General features: G+C 41.0%; 1 protein-coding gene and 1 long non-coding RNA gene across 3 annotated transcripts in view; both read right to left on the minus strand.

The window, feature by feature from the left end:
- LOC117510360 overlaps positions 1–19,524 on the minus strand; it is a 903,074-nt gene that overhangs the window by 173,506 nt on the left and 710,044 nt on the right. The window lies entirely within an intron of this gene.
- slf1 (SMC5-SMC6 complex localization factor 1) overlaps positions 1–19,524 on the minus strand; it is a 102,110-nt gene that overhangs the window by 58,779 nt on the left and 23,807 nt on the right. For both annotated transcript variants that reach the window (XM_034170050.1, XM_034170052.1), the window contains 4 exons: positions 18,834–18,993; positions 18,450–18,618; positions 17,994–18,139; positions 13,408–13,517 (listed from right to left, as the gene is read on the minus strand). In XM_034170050.1, the coding sequence (XP_034025941.1) occupies positions 13,408–13,517; positions 17,994–18,139; positions 18,450–18,618; positions 18,834–18,993 (585 nt within the window). The remainder of the gene's footprint in view (positions 1–13,407; positions 13,518–17,993; positions 18,140–18,449; positions 18,619–18,833; positions 18,994–19,524) is intronic.

A 19,524-nucleotide genomic window follows, 5' to 3' on the forward strand; every position in this document is an offset into this window, starting at 1 on the left:
TGTTTGTTCCACAAAGTTGACAAACTCACAAACTGAATGCCACACTACTATTATTGTGAAGACCCCCTTTTCTACTTTTTTTATTAATAGCCTAATTTCATAGCCTTAAGAGTGTGCATATCATGAATGCTTGGTCTTGTTGGATTTGTGAGAATCTACTGAATCTACTGGTACCTTGTTTCCCATGTAACAATAAGAAATATACTCAAAACCTGGATTAATCTTTTTAGTCACATAGCACTACTATTATTCTGAACATTATTGTATATATATATATATATATATATATATATATATATATATATATATATATATATATATATATATATATATATATATATATATATATATATACACACACACACACACACACACACACACACACACACATGGGCGGAGAGGATATTTTTACCTGTTTGTCTGTTTTTGAACAGCCTGTAAACCCACAATTTTTCGTTGATAGTTATGAAATTTTTTATAGAAGCTTCATATCCTGATAGGCAAGAACTGATTAAATTTTCAAGGTGACAGCTCAAAGGTCAAACTCAGGAGAAATCTTGGAAAAATGCCTATCTTTTAACATTGAATTCATTTCCAAAAATTTGTAAAACTGTCAAAAAATGATCAAATTTATTTCATATTTGGGGGCTTTATGGAGGATGGTATCCTTTATCCACTGAGAAAGTTTGATATGGATCTGATCCAGATTACAGATTTTGTGGCCATTGAGATTTAACATTGAAAACCCCATTTAATGTATATTTTACATTATATCTTAATCAAACATGCCCCAATCACTCTCATATTTGAAGGTGAGTTACAGACTGGCACTCACTATCATCTGACAACCTTTGATCTGGATCTGATCCAGATTGTGGATTTTGTAAACATTTGAATTTAATATTGAAAAGCCCACTTTATTTTGCATTATAGGTCAATCAAAAGTCTGTTGTTTTTCTGTTATGAATTTACCTACAAAACCAAAATCGGGTGGAGGTTCCAATTTTACACCTGTTTGCCTATCTGCTAGTAATTAGCTGGAAACCAAGTGCCAAAAGCAATAACAAATTGTGCAGAGCAGTGTTCTGTGAAAATGACCTGAAAAAGAATTCAGAAACTGAAAAAGTTGAAGAAAAAAACAAACAAACCTGACAACACCACAAAAAAAACTTTGTCCATGAACTAAATACATACTCGTGACATTTGATCACATGTAATTTAGCTTATGAAAAGCCACTTCTAACAGGACTTTGCCCTGGAAAGGTTTTTCCAAGGTAAACATTTGTGAAATTGTAAAATAGTTTTGGCAGAGGTTTGTGCTCTACAAGCACGGTGCTGTAGTTTCAGTTGCTTTGTACCCTGAATAAACTCTACTCTGAGACAATGTTTTTTCATAGTTTTGTGCTAGCTCCCCCACCCCACCCAACGCAAGGGTTTTTGCAGAATCCTGTTCACAAACAAACTCAGGAAAATTTATTTTTTTTCTTTTTGGTATTGCATATTCTGTTAAATGTGTTATGAAATCTGATTTGTCTTGTTATTATAGCCAAAGCAGAGCATCATCTCACAGTCTTGCCTGCTTTAGGTTTCTTCCTGCAATCAAAATGTTGAGGGACATTTCCTTACCATAGTTGCCACTATGCTTGCTCATGGTGGGTAATGTCAAGACCTTTTTGGCAGTGCAGAAATGAATCGAACTGATTCAGACAGAAACATTAACCTTCGGACAGGAGAAGAAAAGGGATGGCATATCTGCTGTTCTGTGTGTGTCTGTTGTTGTGGAGCTGGAATAGTTTAATGTTTTCCAACATTGTGTCTGCAAGTGTGGTCAGAAAACATGGAGCTACACTACAATAACACAGTAAAATGGTTTGACACAGAATAGCAAAACACAGAGACTCATCAAGCAAGAGGAAACCTTTGGCCAATTCCATTTTCCTTGAATTCACAGAAGTCACTGCTGTCCAGCCAGTAGTCATGGCCGGCAAAACAAACCGACATCTATAGTCTCTCATTCAGCTAGTGTGTCAGCTGGGTATAGTTAGGAAGTTTACCCCGATACTAGGCTGCCTGCTGATGCAGAAGCACACTCATCATTTTCAGTCTCACGTCACAAAATAGAGTCTAAAGTGCTCCAGAAATTAAAAAAGGGCCATGTGGATCTCCTCAACCTGTATGACCAGTACTGATCATTCTTCTGTTGCCTTCGTAGTTGAACCAAGACCTAAACATTTAATGAACTACAGAATACGAGTGAAGCGTTGCGCAGCGGCGCAAAGCTCACTCATGGAACAGGGAGTCCTAAACAGGAAGTGCCAAATTTTGAATCCACAGTAAAACAGGAAATGTTCAAATGTCAGACACTTCCTGGATTAACAGATGGAATCTCGTGGGCACTCAGTGGCAAGCTCACACTCAAACAGGAAGTGCCAAATTTTCAGTCACAGTGAAACAGGAAATGTCACATGTTGAACACTTCCTGGCATGGGTGGAGCTAGAGTGGAGGCTGGGGTTTCACTGGACTCCCCTGAAATCTGATTGGACACAGATGATTGACATGTCGCAGCAGCGCACATCTGGCTGAAAGACCTGCATTTTGAAATTAGTGAGTCACATTGACTGCTTGGTTCCTCCTGTCCAGTAGTTTGTGCTGTGTACCACAAAAAGTTCTAATCCACCTTAGTAGAAGAAGAAAAATGTTTGCTTCAGATTTGAACTGAACACGTCGTTTGAACTACGAACTTCTAATCACACCAAACTTATATTGGTGAGTAAACGACCGTATTTAATGCCAGAAATGAGGTCCAGGTTGTTAAAAGCAGCATTTCTCCTTTAATTCGGGGGGTCTTATATATACACATTAAGCTAACAGACAGCAGCTGGTTCATGCTCTGTTGGCTTATTAGTGCAGCAGATAACTGAAACAATCGTTCAAATGGTGATGAGACTAAGCATTCAACACTGACAAAACAATTCCATTTATTAATCCTAACTCAACCATTGCATCCCCTTTTACCAAAATTAGAGCAACTCTTTACCTTTTCACCCCTATACAAACTGAAATTGACCTCTGTCACCATTGTTGCTATTGCTATTGTTGCTATCCACTATTTGGATACCTTGGAAAGTTGGCTTCAGCTGAGCGAGTTCCTGTGTGTGATTTACGTGTTGGTTTACGTGTTGGCATCAGAATTTTGGCTCTCTGTTGGGACTGTTTACACAGAGACTGCTACCTGCTGCTTTGGACTTGAATTAACAGTCTTTTTCAAGACTTTTTTACTTTTTTACCTTTTTACTTTTTTTATTTTTTTTTACTGTGCTCCAACGCCTAAGGAAGACCTCTAACGGTCGAAACATCGCGACGGAGCACTTTTATCAGCTAACTTTCATCAGCGTTGGCAGGCTAACTAGCTTGCTAATGCTTTCGTTTTTATTTTTTTATTTTATTTTATTTTTTTTTATTTTTTATTTTTTCTCTTTTAGCACTGTTGTCGTGCGTTATCTGTGCTGCTCCACAGCGTGTTTAGTTGATTTTTATTTTATTTTAGCACCGTTGTCGTGCGTTCGCTGTTGTCGTGCGTTGCCTGTGCTGCTTCATGGCCTGTTTGGTGCCTTGATTGGGGCACTCCTTCTGCTGAATCACCTTTAAATTATTTACACATTATTCACTTTGTGTGTTTTTAGGAATCCGCTAGGTTGCGTAGCTACTAGCTCTTAGCCGATTTAGCATGGCGGCTTCTCCTGTCTCTCCCGTACTTTTCTGCTCTGGGTGTGAAATGTTTAGTTATTCCTCGGCCTCCTTTAGCAGTAACGGTACTTGTAATAAGTGCAGCTTATTCGTAGCTTTGGAGGCCAGGCTGGGCGAATTGGAGACTCGGCTCCGCACCGTGGAAAATTCTACAGCTAGCCAGGCCCCTGTAGTCGGTGCGGACCAAGGTAGCTTAGCCGCCGCTAGATCCCCCCTGGCAGATCCCGGGCAGTCGGGAAAGCAGGCTGACTGGGTGACTGTGAGGAGGAAGCGTAGCCCTAAACAGAAGCCCCGTGTACACCGTCAACCCGTTCACATCTCTAACCGTTTTTCCCCACTCGACGATACACTCGCCGAGGATCAAACTCTGGTTATTGGCGACTCTGTTTTGAGAAATGTGAAGTTAGCGACACCAGCAACCATTGTCAATTGTCTTCCGGGGGCCAGAGCAGGCGACATCGAAGGACATTTGAAATTGCTGGCTAAGGCTAAGCGTAAATTTGGTAAGATTGTAATTCACGTCGGCAGTAATGACACTCGGTTACGCCAATCGGAGGTCACTAAAATTAACATTAAATCGGTGTGTAACGTTGCAAAAACAATGTCGGACTCTGTTGTTTTCTCTGGGCCCCTCCCCAATCAGACCGGGAGTGACATGTTTAGCCGCATGTTCTCCTTGAATTGCTGGCTGTCTGAGTGGTGTCCAAAAAATGAGGTGGGCTTCATTGATAATTGGCAAAGCTTCTGGGGAAAACCTGGTCTTGTTAGGAGAGACGGCATCCATCCCACTTTAGATGGAGCAGCTCTCATTTCTAGAAATCTGGCCAATTTTCTTGGATCCTCCAAACTGTGACTGTCCAGCGTTGGGACCAGGAGGCAGAGCTGTGGTCTTATACACCTCTCTGCAGCTTCTCTCCCCCTGCCATCCCCTCGTTGCCCCATCCCCGTAGAGACGGTGCCTGCTCCCAGACCACCAATAACCAGCAAAAATCTATTTAAGCATAAAAATTCAAAAAGAAAAAATAATATAGTACCTTCAATTGCACCACAGACTAAAACAGTTAAATGTGGTCTATTAAACATTAGGTCTCTCTCTTCTAAGTCCCTGTTGGTAAATGATATAATAATTGATCAACGTATTGATTTATTCTGCCTAACAGAAACCTGGTTACAGCAGGATGAATATGTTAGTTTAAATGAGTCAACACCCCCGAGTCACACTAACTGTCAGAATGCTCGTAGCACGGGCCGTGGCGGAGGATTAGCAGCAATCTTCCATTCCAGCTTATTAATTAATCAAAAACCTAGACAGAGCTTTAATTCATTTGAAAGCTTGTCTCTTAGTCTTGTCCATCCAAATTGGAAGTCCCAAAAACCAGTTTTATTTGTTATTATCTATCGTCCACCTGGTCGTTACTGTGAGTTTCTCTGTGAATTTTCTGACCTTTTGTCTGACTTAGTGCTTAGCTCAGATAAGATAATTATAGTGGGCGATTTTAATATCCACACAGATGCTGAGAATGACAGCCTCAACACTGCATTTAATCTATTATTAGACTCTATCGGCTTTGCTCAAAAAGTAAATGAGTCCACCCACCACTTTAATCATATCTTAGATCTTGTTCTGACTTATGGTATGGAAATAGAAGACTTAACAGTATTCCCTGAAAACTCCCTTCTGTCTGATCATTTTTTAATAACATTTACATTTACCCTGATGGACTACCCTGCAGTGGGGAATAAGTTTCATTACACTAGAAGTCTTTCAGAAAGCGCTGTAACTAGGTTTAAGGATATGATTCCTTCGTTATTTCTCTAATGTCATATACCAACACAGAGCAGAGTAGCTACCTAAACTCTGTAAGGGAGTTAGAGTATTTCGTCAATAGTTTTACATCCTCTTTGAAGACAACTTTGGATGCTGTAGCTCCTCTGAAAAAGAGAGCTTTAAATCAGAAGTGTCTGACTCCGTGGTATAACTCACAAACTCGTAGCTTAAAGCAGATAACCCGTAAGTTGGAGAGGAAATGGCGTCTCACTAATTTAGAAGATCTTCACTTAGCCTGGAAAAAGAGTTTGTTGCTCTATAAAAAAGCCCTCCGTAAAGCTAGGACATCTTTCTACTCATCACTAATTGAAGAAAATAAGAATAACCTCAGGTTTCTTTTCAGCACTGTAGCTAGGCTGACAAAGAGTCAGAGCTCTATTGAGCTGAGTATTCCATTAACTTTAACTAGTAATGACTTCATGACTTTCTTTGCTAACAAAATTTTGACTATTAGAGAAAAAATTACTCATAACCATCCCAAAGATGTATCGTTATCTTTGGCTGCTTTCAGTGATGCCGGTATTTGGTTAGACTCTTTCTCTCCAGTTGTTCTGTCTGAGTTATTTTCATTGGTTGCTTCGTCCAAACCATCGGCATGTTTATTGGACCCCATTCCTGCCAGGCTGCTCAAGGAAGTCCTACCATTATTTAATGCTTCAATCTTAAATATGATCAATCTATCTTTGTTAGTTGGTTATGTACCACAGGCCTTTAAGGTGGCAGTAATTAAACCATTACTTAAAAAGCCATCACTTGACCCAGCTATCTTAGCTAATTATAGGCCAATTTCCAACCTTCCTTTTCTCTCAAAGATTCTTGAGAGGGTAGTTGTAAAACAGCTAACTGATCACCTGCAGAGGAATGGTCTATTTGAAGAGTTTCAGTCAGGTTTTAGAATTCATCATAGTACAGAAACAGCATTAGTGAAGGTTACAAATGATCTTCTTATGGCTTCGGACAGTGGACTTATCTCTGTGCTTGTTCTGTTGGACCTCAGTGCTGCTTTTGATACTGTTGACCATAAAATTTTATTACAGAGATTAGAGCATGTCATAGGTATTAAAGGCACTGCGCTGCGGTGGTTTGAATCATATTTGTCTAATAGATTACAGTTTGTTCATGTAAATGGGGAATCTTCTTCACAGACTAAAGTTAATTATGGAGTTCCACAAGGTTCTGTGCTAGGACCAATTTTATTCACTTTATACATGCTTCCCTTAGGCAGTATTATTAGACGGTATTGCTTAAATTTTCATTGTTACGCAGATGATACCCAGCGTTATCTATCCATGAAGCCAGAGGATACACACCAATTAGCTAAACTGCAGGATTGTCTTACAGACATAAAGACATGGATGACCTCTAATTTCCTGCTTTTAAACTCAGATAAAACTGAAGTTATTGTACTTGGCCCCACAAATCTTAGAAGCATGGTGTCTAACCAGATCGTTACTCTGGATGGCATTTCCCTGATCTCTAGTAATACTGTGAGAAATCTTGGAGTCATTTTTGATCAGGATATGTCATTCAAAGCGCATATTAAACAAATATGTAGGACTGCCTTTTTGCATTTACGCAATATCTCTAAAATCAGAAAGGTCTTGTCTCAGAGTGATGCTGAAAAACTAATTCATGCATTTATTTCCTCTAGGCTGGACTATTGTAATTCATTATTATCAGGTTGTCCTAAAAGTTCCCTAAAAAGCCTTCAGTTGGTTCAGAATGCTGCAGCTAGAGTACTGACGGGGACTAGCAGGAGAGAGCATATCTCACCCGTGTTGGCCTCTCTTCATTGGCTTCCTGTTAATTCTAGAATAGAATTTAAAATTCTTCTTCTTACTTATAAGGTTTTGAATAATCAGGTCCCATCTTATCTTAGGGACCTCGTAGTACCATATTACCCCATTAGAGCGCTTCGCTGTCAGACTGCGGGCTTACTTGTAGTTCCTAGGGTTTGTAAGAGTAGAATGGGAGGCAGAGCCTTCAGCTTTCAGGCTCCTCTCCTGTGGAACCAGCTCCCAATTCAGATCAGGGAGACAGATACCCTCTCTACTTTTAAGATTAGGCTTAAAACTTTCCTTTTCGCTAAGGCTTATAGTTAGGGCTGGATCGGGTGACCCTGGACCATCCCTTGGTTATGCTGCTTTAGACGTAGATTGTGGGGGGGTTCCCATGATGCACTGTTTCTTTCTCTTTTTGCTCCGTATGCATCACTCTGCATTTAATCATTAGTGATCGATCTCTGCCCCCCTTCACGGCATGTCTTTTTCCTGTTTTTTTCCCTCAGCCCCAACCAGTCTCAGCAGAAGACTGCCCCTCCCTGAGCCTGGTTCTGCTGGAGGTTTCTTCCTGTTAAAAGGGAGTTTTTCCTTCCCACTGTTGCCAAGTGCTTGCTCATAGGGGGTCGTTTTGACCGTTGGGGTTTTTCATAATTATTGTATGGCCTTGCCTTACAATATGGAGCGCCTTGGGGCAACTGTTTGTTGTGATTTGGCGCTATATAAGAAAAAAGTTGATTGATTGATTGATTGATTGTTGCCATTTTTACCCCAACACTCCATAGCATTCAGTCATAGATAGCCCAAAATATACCTTTTTGGAATCTTTATAATCAGACAAGTAACATGATATAGTTTTCAATTTGATTGGAGCATCTTTTAATTTTGACCCCTGTGTAATTCTTCAATTGACCCCTACCCGGGTGCCTATTGAAAATTCAAGTGGCCAATCAGTTTTTTCAAAAGAGTTCATGCCTATGGATTATTTGTCCTGAATTTGATGCTTGTATCACCATTTGCAGGATTCTACTTTAAATATTCTGTTATCTGCTGCACTAAATATGAGATGTAAGATGCTGCTCCTCAGTGTTTCTCAAATGCCCTCAAAAGTATTGGAACACTTGGTATTTCACACATTTGAATTTGTTTATTCAATTTCAAATACATTTTTTTTTCTAAAATTATCTTCCTTAACTCAAACTGAAAGCAAATCTCTACAACTTGATAGAAATTAATTAAAAATATAAAATTCAGCTTCCTGATGAAGTGGTGTAGAGGAGGGTTTTCTTAAAACAGAAGACCTGAAAGTTTAGCTACAATTTGCCAGAAAGTACATTTGAGATGAAAGCCTAGATTTGATGTTTTGGCAAAAGGAACATTTCTATTTTTTCATAATTGATGTAAATAAACTCCAAGACATTCAGTGACTTGGAAATGTTCACGTTTCGATCCCAACTTGTCTGAAGAAAACTGGCAATAAAACTACTTATTATTTACAGGTTTTATCACATTTTAGAGATTTGCTTTCAGTCTGAGTTTGAGGAAGAAAATTTTAGAAATTTTTATTCTTTATTTTTTTGTATTTCTTGTATTTAAAATGGCACAAACAAATTAAAACGTGTGAAATTCCACGTGTTCCAGTACTTTTGTAGGGCACAGTATCCTAACCTTATGATGAGTGCAAAATGAGTGTGGTATTATTATTGTTTTGTTTAAGAATGTTTAATTTTCACTGTTGCTGCACTTTGTGTCAAATCATAGTCATATTGTGTATCATACTAGTAAGAAAATATTGAGGTACAATAATTTGGCCATATTGTACAGCCCTACTGTCAATGAGCTGAAAATTTTGAATATTAATTTACAACTACATTAAAAAAATGCTTAAAGTGGCAGGGGGTTAAGAGGGCTGTAATTAGGGGGTCAGCTGAAAGGCAAATAAAGAAAAATGCTTAAAAAGGTGGAGGGGTATGGGGGCAGAGCCCCTTCAGAAGCTGAAAGGCAAAATAAGGAAAATGCTTAAAAAGGCAGTAGTCTGAAAGGTTTTAGTCATGCTCATGACCCCAAGAACCATTTTACTGAAAAAAGTCTGATGGACCTAAAGGAACATGGTTAGATGGCGGGAAGCTTTTCTAAGCATGTCAGAGGCAAATAAAGAAAAATGCTTAAAAAGGCAGGGGGTCTGAGGCGGCAAAGCCCCCTCAGAAGCTGAAAGGTTTTTGCCATGCTAATGCTCCCCTGAAGGATTTACTCAAAATAAAGTCTGAAGGAACTAAATGACATGGTGAGATGCTGACGAGCTTTGCTTGTTCATGTCCGCGACATGTGCATATCAATTGTCAATGGGTGACTCTTCAAATGGATTTGTTGATGGAATGAGAACATCACTCACTCCTCCAAGGTCATGGTTTCAGCAGTGTTTAGCAGAATTCCTCAGACTTTCACCTAATCCTCACAAAGCTTGGTGGAACCATCAACTACGGTATATAACGCATGCCGCTTTCTTTAACTAATGAGCACAAATTACAGTCTTAGCTTTATTCAATCTTTTCATGTCAATGTCCAATTCAACATATCCTGAACTTTAATGCTTGGAACGCATAACGTGGAAAGAGTGTAATGATCTAATGATCTAAGGAAGAGGTTGTCTGATCACGCAGTGAACCAGCAGTCTGTATGTGGGGCTGTCCCTTGGTGACTCCTGGTTTTCTGAAGGCCAACTACCTGCTGGCAAAACAGCAGCCTTTTAATATGTGTTATGGAATGTGTGCGTGCAACTGCGTTGAAGATGGCGGACCTACGAATAAACAGCGGTGTCCATCAGACTACATCTTGGAAATGAAAGAAACTGACAAACAAGCTCCTGCAAAGACACATGTAACTTCAAAACTGCACATATGTTGAGAGAGACAGCAAGAGAAGGAAAATGTGTCTGCTTCAGCTACATTTATACAAGTTTTTTGTCTCTCACACGACATCCACAGCATGTAGTTACGGAAAAGAGTCATGGTGCCGAATATGTATAAGGACACTGTGACAGTGGTGAGATGCACAGTAAAAAGGACTGATGAGTTCAAGGTGGATGTGGGACTATATCAAGTGTTAGTAAACAGACAAGATGAGACAGAGAATTTCCATGGACTATGATGTGTGCATATGACATTGAGAATGATCATGAGAGTAGGGAGCAGGTGGAGGTGAGTATGGAGAGGTGGAGCTACACTCTGGAGAGAAGGGGAATGAAAGTCAGTAGGACAAAGATAGAGTACCTGTTTGTGAATGAGGTGGTGGAATAATTAAGGTGAAAGGAGTTGAGGTGATGAAGGTAGACCAGTTTAAATACTTGGAGTCACCTTCTCAAAGTGAAAGTGTGGCATAAAGGTGAAGAAGAGAGTGCAGGCAGGGTGGAATGAGTGGAGAAGAGTGGCAGGAGTGATCTCTGACAGAAGGATTTCTGCAAGAGCAAAAAGGACAGTTAACAAGAAGGTAGTGAGACCAACCATGTTGTGCAGCTTACAGACAGTGGCACTGACAAAAAGGCAGGAGGCAGAGCTGAAGATAATGCAATTTTCTTCGGGGTGACAGCAATGGACAGAATTAGGAAAAAAACATATCAGAGGGACAGCACAGGTAGGGTAGTTTGAAGACAAATTCAGAGAGGTGAGATTGAGATGGTCTAGACAGGTGCAGAGAAGGGATCCAGGGTATATAGGGAGAAGGATGCTGAGGATCAGGTAGGAGGTAAAGAAGAAGATGAGGACAGGGTGAGATGGATGGAGACAGACGAGCTGCTGTGGTGAATTGTAATGGAAAATGAGAAGGAGTAAAGGAGCAAGAGGAAATACAAGAAGAAAATAATGACAAATAAGACATGGCGTTTGTAATGAAGGTATAATGGTCTAATAATATATTCTAGTCTGTCTGGAATTTCCTTCATGACCAGAACACTACTGTATGTCTGTAAGTGTTAGGAGGGAGTATAAAACTCCCTGTGCATGCCTCCTGTCAGCCAGCACACACTGATCAGGATCACACCTGGGCATGACCCATCACATGCCATCTCCCCATGCTCTCTCTGACCTCTATTTGCCTTTCTATGACTCACCCTGAGTGCCTCCATGCATCTCTTTTACACCCCTGCCGCACATGCACTCATTCTGTTTCCAGGTGTTCCTTTGTTCTTGTTGTCTCACATTTTCACTCATTTTTGTAAATTTTTACATGCTTTTCTTCACATTTTCTACTATTGGGACAGTGCACAGCACCAGAAAAATCCAGTTATTTCAGAAATGCGCACACACAAAAAAAGAAAATCCAAATAACAGAAGTACTCAGAGTGAATCCACGTCCATCAAACCATAAATACAGAAAAAACAAACAGCTGATCAGAGCCAACAAATTGCTGTATGTCTGTCTACAAAAAGTGTATTCAGTAAGTTTAATTGCATCATTACAGCATTTCCCCCTGATATTAATATAATAAGTGGATGGGATTTTAGCTGAAGCCCTGCGACTTAGCCAACATCAGTGATCAATGTTTTTATTTAATTAAAAAATGAATCTCATTAAACCAGCTATGCTGTGCAAAATACACTCAACAAAAATATAAACGCAACACTTTTGGTTTTGCTCCCATTTTGTATGAGATGAACTCAAAGATCTAAAACTTTTTCCACATACACAATATCACCATTTCCCTCAAATATTGTTCACAAACCAGTCTAAATCTGTGATAGTGAGCACTTCTCCTTTGCTGAGATAATCCATCCCACCTCACAGGTGTGCCATATCAAGATGCTGATTAGACACCATGATTAGTGCACAGGTGTGCCTTAGACTGTCCACAATAAAAGGCCACTCTGAAAGGTGCAGTTTTATCACACAGCACAATGCCACAGATGTCGCAAGATTTGAGGGAGCGTGCAATTGGCATGCTGACAGCAGGAATGTCAACCAGAGCTGTTGCTCGTGTATTGAATGTTCATTTCTCTACCATAAGCCGTCTCCAAAGTCGTTTCAGAGAATTTGGCAGTACATCCAACCAGCCTCACAACCGCAGACCACGTGTAACCACACCAGGCCAGGACCTCCACATCCAGCATGTTCACCTCCAAGATCGTCTGAGACCAGCCACTCGGACAGCTGCTGAAACAATCGGTTTGCATAACCAAAGAATTTCTGCACAAACTGTCAGAAACCGTCTCAGGGAAGCTCATCTGCATGCTCGGCGTCCTCATCGGTGTCTCGACCTGACTCCAGTTCGTCGTCGTAACCGACTTGAGTGGGCAAATGCTCACATTCGCTGGCGTTTGGCACATTGGAGAGGCGTTCTCTTCACGGATGATGCGAAGGAGATGTGTTGCACTGCATGAGGCAAATGGTGGTCACACCAGATACTGACTGGTATCCCCCCCCAATAAAACAAAACTGCACCTTTCAGAGTGGCCTTTTATTGTGGGCAGTCTAAGGCACACCTGTGCACTAATCATGGTGTCTAATCAGCATCTTGGTATGGCACACCTGTGAGGTGGGATGGATTATTTCAGCAAAGGAGAAGTGCTCACTATCGCAGATTTCGACTGGTTTGTGAACAATATTTGAGGGAAATGGTGATATTGTGTATGTGGAAAAAGTTTTAGATCTTTGAGTTCATCTCATACAAAATGGGAGCAAAACCAAAAGTGTTGCGTTTATATTTTTGTTGAGTATACATTTAGTGCTCGTGCTTTATCACCGCAATAGTTCTACAGTTTTCAGCTTTGCAGCTGCAGAGCATAAGTAAAGCTCACAAAGTTCATAAATTCTACAGTGTGGCTTGAGACAACAAATGCATTTTATCTTCAAAGCAGCACATTTATACTGCAAAAGGGTGAGAATGTATATTGTTCACCTTTACTATTTTTATGTATTAGTGTTAGATCCTAGGACACTTCAATGTGTAAGGATGGAATCATAACAACAGGGATCAAATAGATCTGTGTTTGAGTGAGCACCATAGAGTGTCAAGATACAGCCCTAAGAGTGTTTTGGACAGAAAACTGTGTACAACTGACCCAGAGTTGGTCCCCTCACTGATGGAGATGTCAGAAGCAGGATTCGTTTTGGGAGAGGCAGAAGTGGGACTCCGAGTTAAACTTCCCAAAGCAGTAAGGTAGGATAGCACCTGTTGGAGGTTACACACAAACACACACTCACTGAGGACAGACCAACCATGAAGGACAAAGTCAGTTGGCCAAAATATTTTCAGACTAAATCAACAATCTTTTACCTTTAACACGGAACTGTAATGCATGTCCAGACATACACAGTAGATAGATCAGGGGTGGCCAAGTTCGGTCCCCGAGAGCAGGGGCATAGGCAGAAATCACAAAATGGGTGGGCCCAGAAAAAAATCAGACGGGCCCAACCTTTGGGGTTGTAGGTAAGGTGTAGGTATTATAATACACCGTTTGAAAAAGTGTGCCTTGTTTGGACATCGCAAGCAACGTTATCACTTAGCCTACAGCACTGGCAAAGTGAGCACACAGACGCGACACGTCAGACACAAGTACTCTTCATGGATAATGCAAGCTGCAGTGCAGTGCCCCCCCCCCCCCCCAACACACACACACACACACACACACACACACACACACACACACACACACACACACACACACACACACACACACACACACACACACACACATTCAGTGCAAGTCTGGTAGCCTACTTGGCTCGGCCTAAACCCAAAACGTCAATAGGTATTTAAATAAGGCATTGTTTCAAAAATGACTTCCAAGTTTAATGATGAACACATCTCAGCCAACTGCACAGACGCTGTGTGCACAGTTATACAGACGCAAAATGTCAGACACAAGCACCCCATGGACAATGCAAGCAGCAACGCAATGCTTAGTCATGTAAAGTCCTTTTAAAAAAAATTTTAAAAATACGAGGGCTGTCCGTAAAGTATAGGTCCTTTTTATTTTTTTCTAAAACTATATGGATTTCATTCATATGTTTTTACGTCAGACATGCTTGAACCCTCATGCGCATGCGTGAGTTTTTCCACGCCTGTCGGTGACGTCATTCGCCTGTGAGCACTCCTTGTGGGAGGAGTCGTCCAGCCCCTCGTCGGAATTCCTTTGTCTGAGAAGTTGCTGAGAGACTGGCGCTTTGTTTGATCAAAATTTTTCTAAACCTGTGAGACACATCGAAGTGGACACGGTTCGAAAAATTAAGCTGGTCTTCAGTGAAAATTTTAACAGCTGATGAGAGATTTTGACTTGATTCTGTCGCTTTAAGGACTTTTCACGGTGCGAGACGTCGCGCAGCGCTCTCAGGCGGCGTCATCAGCCTGTTTCAAGCTTAAAACCTCCACATTTCAGGCTTTATTGATCCAGGACGTCGTGAGAGAACAGAGAAGTTTCAGAAGAAGTCGGTTTCAGCATTTTATCCGGATATTCCACTGTTAAAGGAGATTTTTTAATGAAAGACATGCAGGCGGATTGCAGCGTCGGCTCGCAGCCGCCGCGACGCTCCGCCACAGGAAAAACACCTCTGTTGGAAGCCTTGAGGACAAGTTGGAACATCTCCAGCTGATAAACAATTTCTCATATACTCACTCCACTGAAAGCCATCAAAAGCCGCCTGGATTTTACAAATGGTTATCAACACGGAGGTGTTTTTCCTGTGCCGCCGTGCCGCGTCGGCTGCGTCCCGACGCGCGGACCCGTCCGCACGTCTTTTATTAAAAAAATCTCCTTTAACAGTGGAATATCCGGATAAAATGCTGAAACCGACTTCTTCTGAAACTTCTCTGTTCTCTCACGACGTCCTGGATCAATAGAGCCTGAAATGTGGAGGTTTTAAGCTTGAAACAGGCTGATGACGCTGCCTGAGAGCGCAGCGCGACGTCTCGCACCGTGAAAAGTCCTTAAAGCGACAGAATCACCTCAAAATCTCTCATCAGCTGTTAAAATTTTCACTGAAAACCAGCTTAATTTTTCGAACCATGTCCACTTCGATGTGTCTCACAGGTTTAGAAAAAATTTTGATCAAACAAAGCGCCAGTCTCTCAGCAACTTCTCAGACAAAGGAATTCCGACGAGGGGCTGGACGACTCCTCCCACAAGGAGTGCTCACAGGCGAATGACGTCACCGACAGGCATGGAAAAACTCACGCATGCGCACGAGGGTGCAAGCATGTCTGACGTAAAAACATATGAATGAAATCCATATAGTTTTTGAAAAAAATAAAAAGGACCTATACTTTACGGAAAGCTAAACTAATAAACCACCCAAAAATTTATCGGAAGTGACAGATAACCGATAACTTTCAGTATTGTCTCCGGTACACTTGCAACTACTAACAAGCTGATTTTGAGTTTTAACACCACGATTGCTTCTGTTAGTATCAAAGGCGACCACAAACCCAAACAATGAGTCAGCACTTCTGTCTCTGTGTGCCCTGCCCTCTGCTGGAAGCTCCTGTCTACTACATAGCATCCAGCAGTGACGCAGTTGAGAGGAGCAGCAAAGCTCAACTCTCTACTCAACAACAGCGTCACCGTGAGGCGGAGGTCTTGGAAAATAAAGCAGTGCTGACTTATGGTTTGGTTTATAAATAAAATTAACACCAATAGAATAACTCCATTAATATCAATTCTGTCATTTGTACAAAGTTAAACTATAACACATATCTTTTAATTTTAAATAATGCACTAATTCTGAACTTTTGTAACAAACAGACAGATGCCAAAGGGATTATGGGAAAATGAGCCTCCACTAACACTTACTGGTTGACTCATTTATTCTATGTAAAAACCAACACGTTAACGTGACGTGACGTGTGTGTTGGTATTTAAATGTGCTTTTGTAAACTATGCCATTTTAATTATAAGGGAAAAAAAGCAATTTGTTAAAGCCATAACTAAGTCAAGTTGTGATTTGACAACCGTCTGATGTAATTGGGGTCAAAATGCAGAGAACACTGCCATCTACTGGCGCCCAAATGCTCAGACCCTTACCCATAATCCTTTGCGTACAGATTTTTTTTTTTAAGAGCCAGAGAGTTCTGCGGTTTAAACAACAAACAGAATCCACGATGATAGTTGTAAATGAACATTATACAACCAAAATGTATATTTTTCCTTTAACTGCAGCAAGAGGCTGCAACAACTATCAGGCACACAAAGAATTATAAATTATGGGATATCTCAATACTTAGGGCGAATACTGCCATGAATACTACTGGCCAGTAGATGGCAGTAGAGCAAACAGGAAAATATTGGATAAGCAACCTGAGCTGCTTCTGGCATTTAAAACAAACACAATAACAAGTAACAACATCTATAAACCCAGAGAATATATTCATGAGAGTTTTAGGCACAATATACAAAGAGTTTAATGCTGTTGTCCATGTGGAGCCTGATCAGAGTGTCTCAAGTGCATTTCTCCTGTCGTGACTGTACCGGGATTACCCATAATGCACCACCTGCACACAGCATGTCCACACTAAAACCTTCAAAATGAGTGCAGTACTTTAAAACTAAAACATATAGGTGATATTTTCACTTTATAAAACTTCAGAGTAAGTAAGACCCTTCGGCTGCTCCCTTGTTTGCACTCGGGGTTGCCACAGCAAATCCAAGGTGGATCTGCATGTTGAATTGGCACAGGTTTTACGCCGGATGCCCTTCCTGACGCAACTCCACATTACATGGAGAAATGTGGCAGGGGTGGGATTTGAACCCGGAGCCTTCTGAACTGAAACCAAGCACCTTAACCACTTGGCCTCCACTTCAGAAGTGACATTAATTTAAATAACGTCCAAAATTAGTTTTGTTAAAATTTTAACCATAAGTTAAAACTGTATGCCTCTTGGATGACTTGGGTGATATTGCCGGTGAGTTGGTATGGTGTCAAGAGGAATTATCTTATGACCAGTTTTTCTCTGACTGCAGAGGATAGAGCAGTTTCTGCTGAAACCAGCTTTCCTCTGTTTACAGAGAATAGAGTGTTTTTTTACTACAAAACCTTTAACAGGTAAGCGCTGAAATCTTTGATATCAGGTGATTGGCAATGCCGATATCTTTGCAAGCGAACGAATGTCCAAGTCTTAGCGTCGTAGTGCTGCCTGTCTTGTCGTACTGTTGTGGGACTTGTGATGGATCAATGTCTTTGGTACAAGGTCTCTTTGGAGAATCCTTGGGAACCATTAGAATGGCTTTGTGTCAAACAAGCCGTTACTGAGGGAGGTGAAGACAAGGAGTATCATTTACATTGTTAGGGAGAGTCAGCTTCAACATTTTGTCCATGTGGCACATTTCTCTGTGCATGATCCAGCACACAGGTGCCTGAGTGTTGAGCATCCCAGCAGCTGGAGAAGGCCAAGGGGGCAGCCATGCTTCACATGGCTGCTGCAGATGGATGGTTATTTTTGAGATGTAGGAATTGACCAGTTGTACGCTTGGGGGGGGGTTTGCCCCCAGGACCCAAGGCGGTTCTGTGATATCGTGCATGTGGTGAAGTGCAGCACCAGTGCATGTTCCCAGACTTGACTTGCTGATGGTTTATGTCACATGAATTAAACTATGTTATATCAAATTAGATAGACATAGAAAACACAGGAAAAAAGGAAAAACACAAAACATACCATTTTCTTCAGAGACAGGGGTTCATCTGTCACAGTGAAACCATTTCTTAAACAGAGATTTTTAAAGATGGCATCAGCCATCACCATCTTGAGTCTGGGCGAAGAAATCCTGATAATCACTTCTTTTAGAATCACTGCACACACATCTACAGTTAAAAACAAATAAATAAAATAAAAGTATTAAGAAAAACAGAGACAAGATGCTCATACAAACAGATTTAATTATAATTTTAAGCAAGTGCAAAACTGCTGGTGCAGAATTAAAATTCCCTAAATTTATTTCATTATTCTACAAAACGTGTTACTGGTTATTGCTTCAAGCTAACTTTTTTATGCATCATTCCTTGACATTCTCTTCAATGCAGTATTTATAAGCATAGCAAATTTAAACTAATGTTATCTGTGTTTTAGTTGACATAAAAATAATTCATATCCTCTTTATACTGCAAACCATACCCTGGCTAATGACGGCGAAGTGCTCCGCTAGGTCTGTCAGACCCTTTTCCATCAGGTTCAGGTTCAATTTGAAGTACTGTTGGCACCAGAACTCCACCAACACAGACAGGAGGTCCAGAAGAATATCTGGCAAAAGCATCTCCCGCCTGTCATACCCCTCAACATATTCCTTAAATAAAAGGTAAAGGACATAAACGTTTAATGTAAACAGGCCACCTGACAAATATGAGCAAACCTTTCAGTATGAATCAAAATAACCCATTTTAGCTGTGTGCTACAAATTTGACTTTTCCTGCAGCAATTTGTTTTATGTGTACGATCTGAACAGTTGTTTAATAACCCCACCACATATGATAATTAATGTTTATCATGTCCAGTATTTACCTCCCTAGCAGCTTGTACCAGGTGCTGGATGAGCCGTTTCAAAGCATGGGATAAAAGTGTTGAGCGTTCCGACACAGTCCAGAAGGTTCTATAGAGCAATAAGCCTGATGCAGAGGCTGGAGGTAGTTCTGATCCTTGAGGAGTCAGAAAATCCTTGAGGCTGACAAAGAGAGGAGTTATTGAAAAGAAGGGTCACTTATTGAAAACAGAATAGCTTAGTGAAATAAATAATTGATACAATTTTTTGTTTAAATAGGCATGGCTGCCCAGCAAGCCAGACCATAAAGATGGGAATTGAGAACCGGTGTAACAGTATTGCCTCCCCCCCCCATCTACGCTGAGTTGAGCAGCTCTCCGCCCACTTTTAGCAGCTCTACGTCGAGTTTTTTCTCCCTACGCAGCAGTATGTTGAGGGCTACACGCGTAGGACGGAAGAAATTAAACATGTTTAATTTTCTTCGGCGTAGAGCACTGACAGTTTTAAGCAGGTCTGCGCAGCACAGCATTACTGCATGCAAGTCTGTGTGACACGGCGCTCCTGTACACAACGAAAAACTGAGTGCGTGCACCCAGTGGAATCAGCTGAGAACATGAGAACATGATCACACAGCCCACGTGTGTTCAGAACAGGGAATCGAACCTCAACTCAGAAATCCAGAAACAGCAGATCGGTCGGTCGCTTAGTCGGTCA

Source organism: Thalassophryne amazonica, chromosome 5 (assembly GCF_902500255.1).
Source record: "Thalassophryne amazonica chromosome 5, fThaAma1.1, whole genome shotgun sequence".
Taxonomy (NCBI): domain Eukaryota; kingdom Metazoa; phylum Chordata; class Actinopteri; order Batrachoidiformes; family Batrachoididae; genus Thalassophryne; species Thalassophryne amazonica.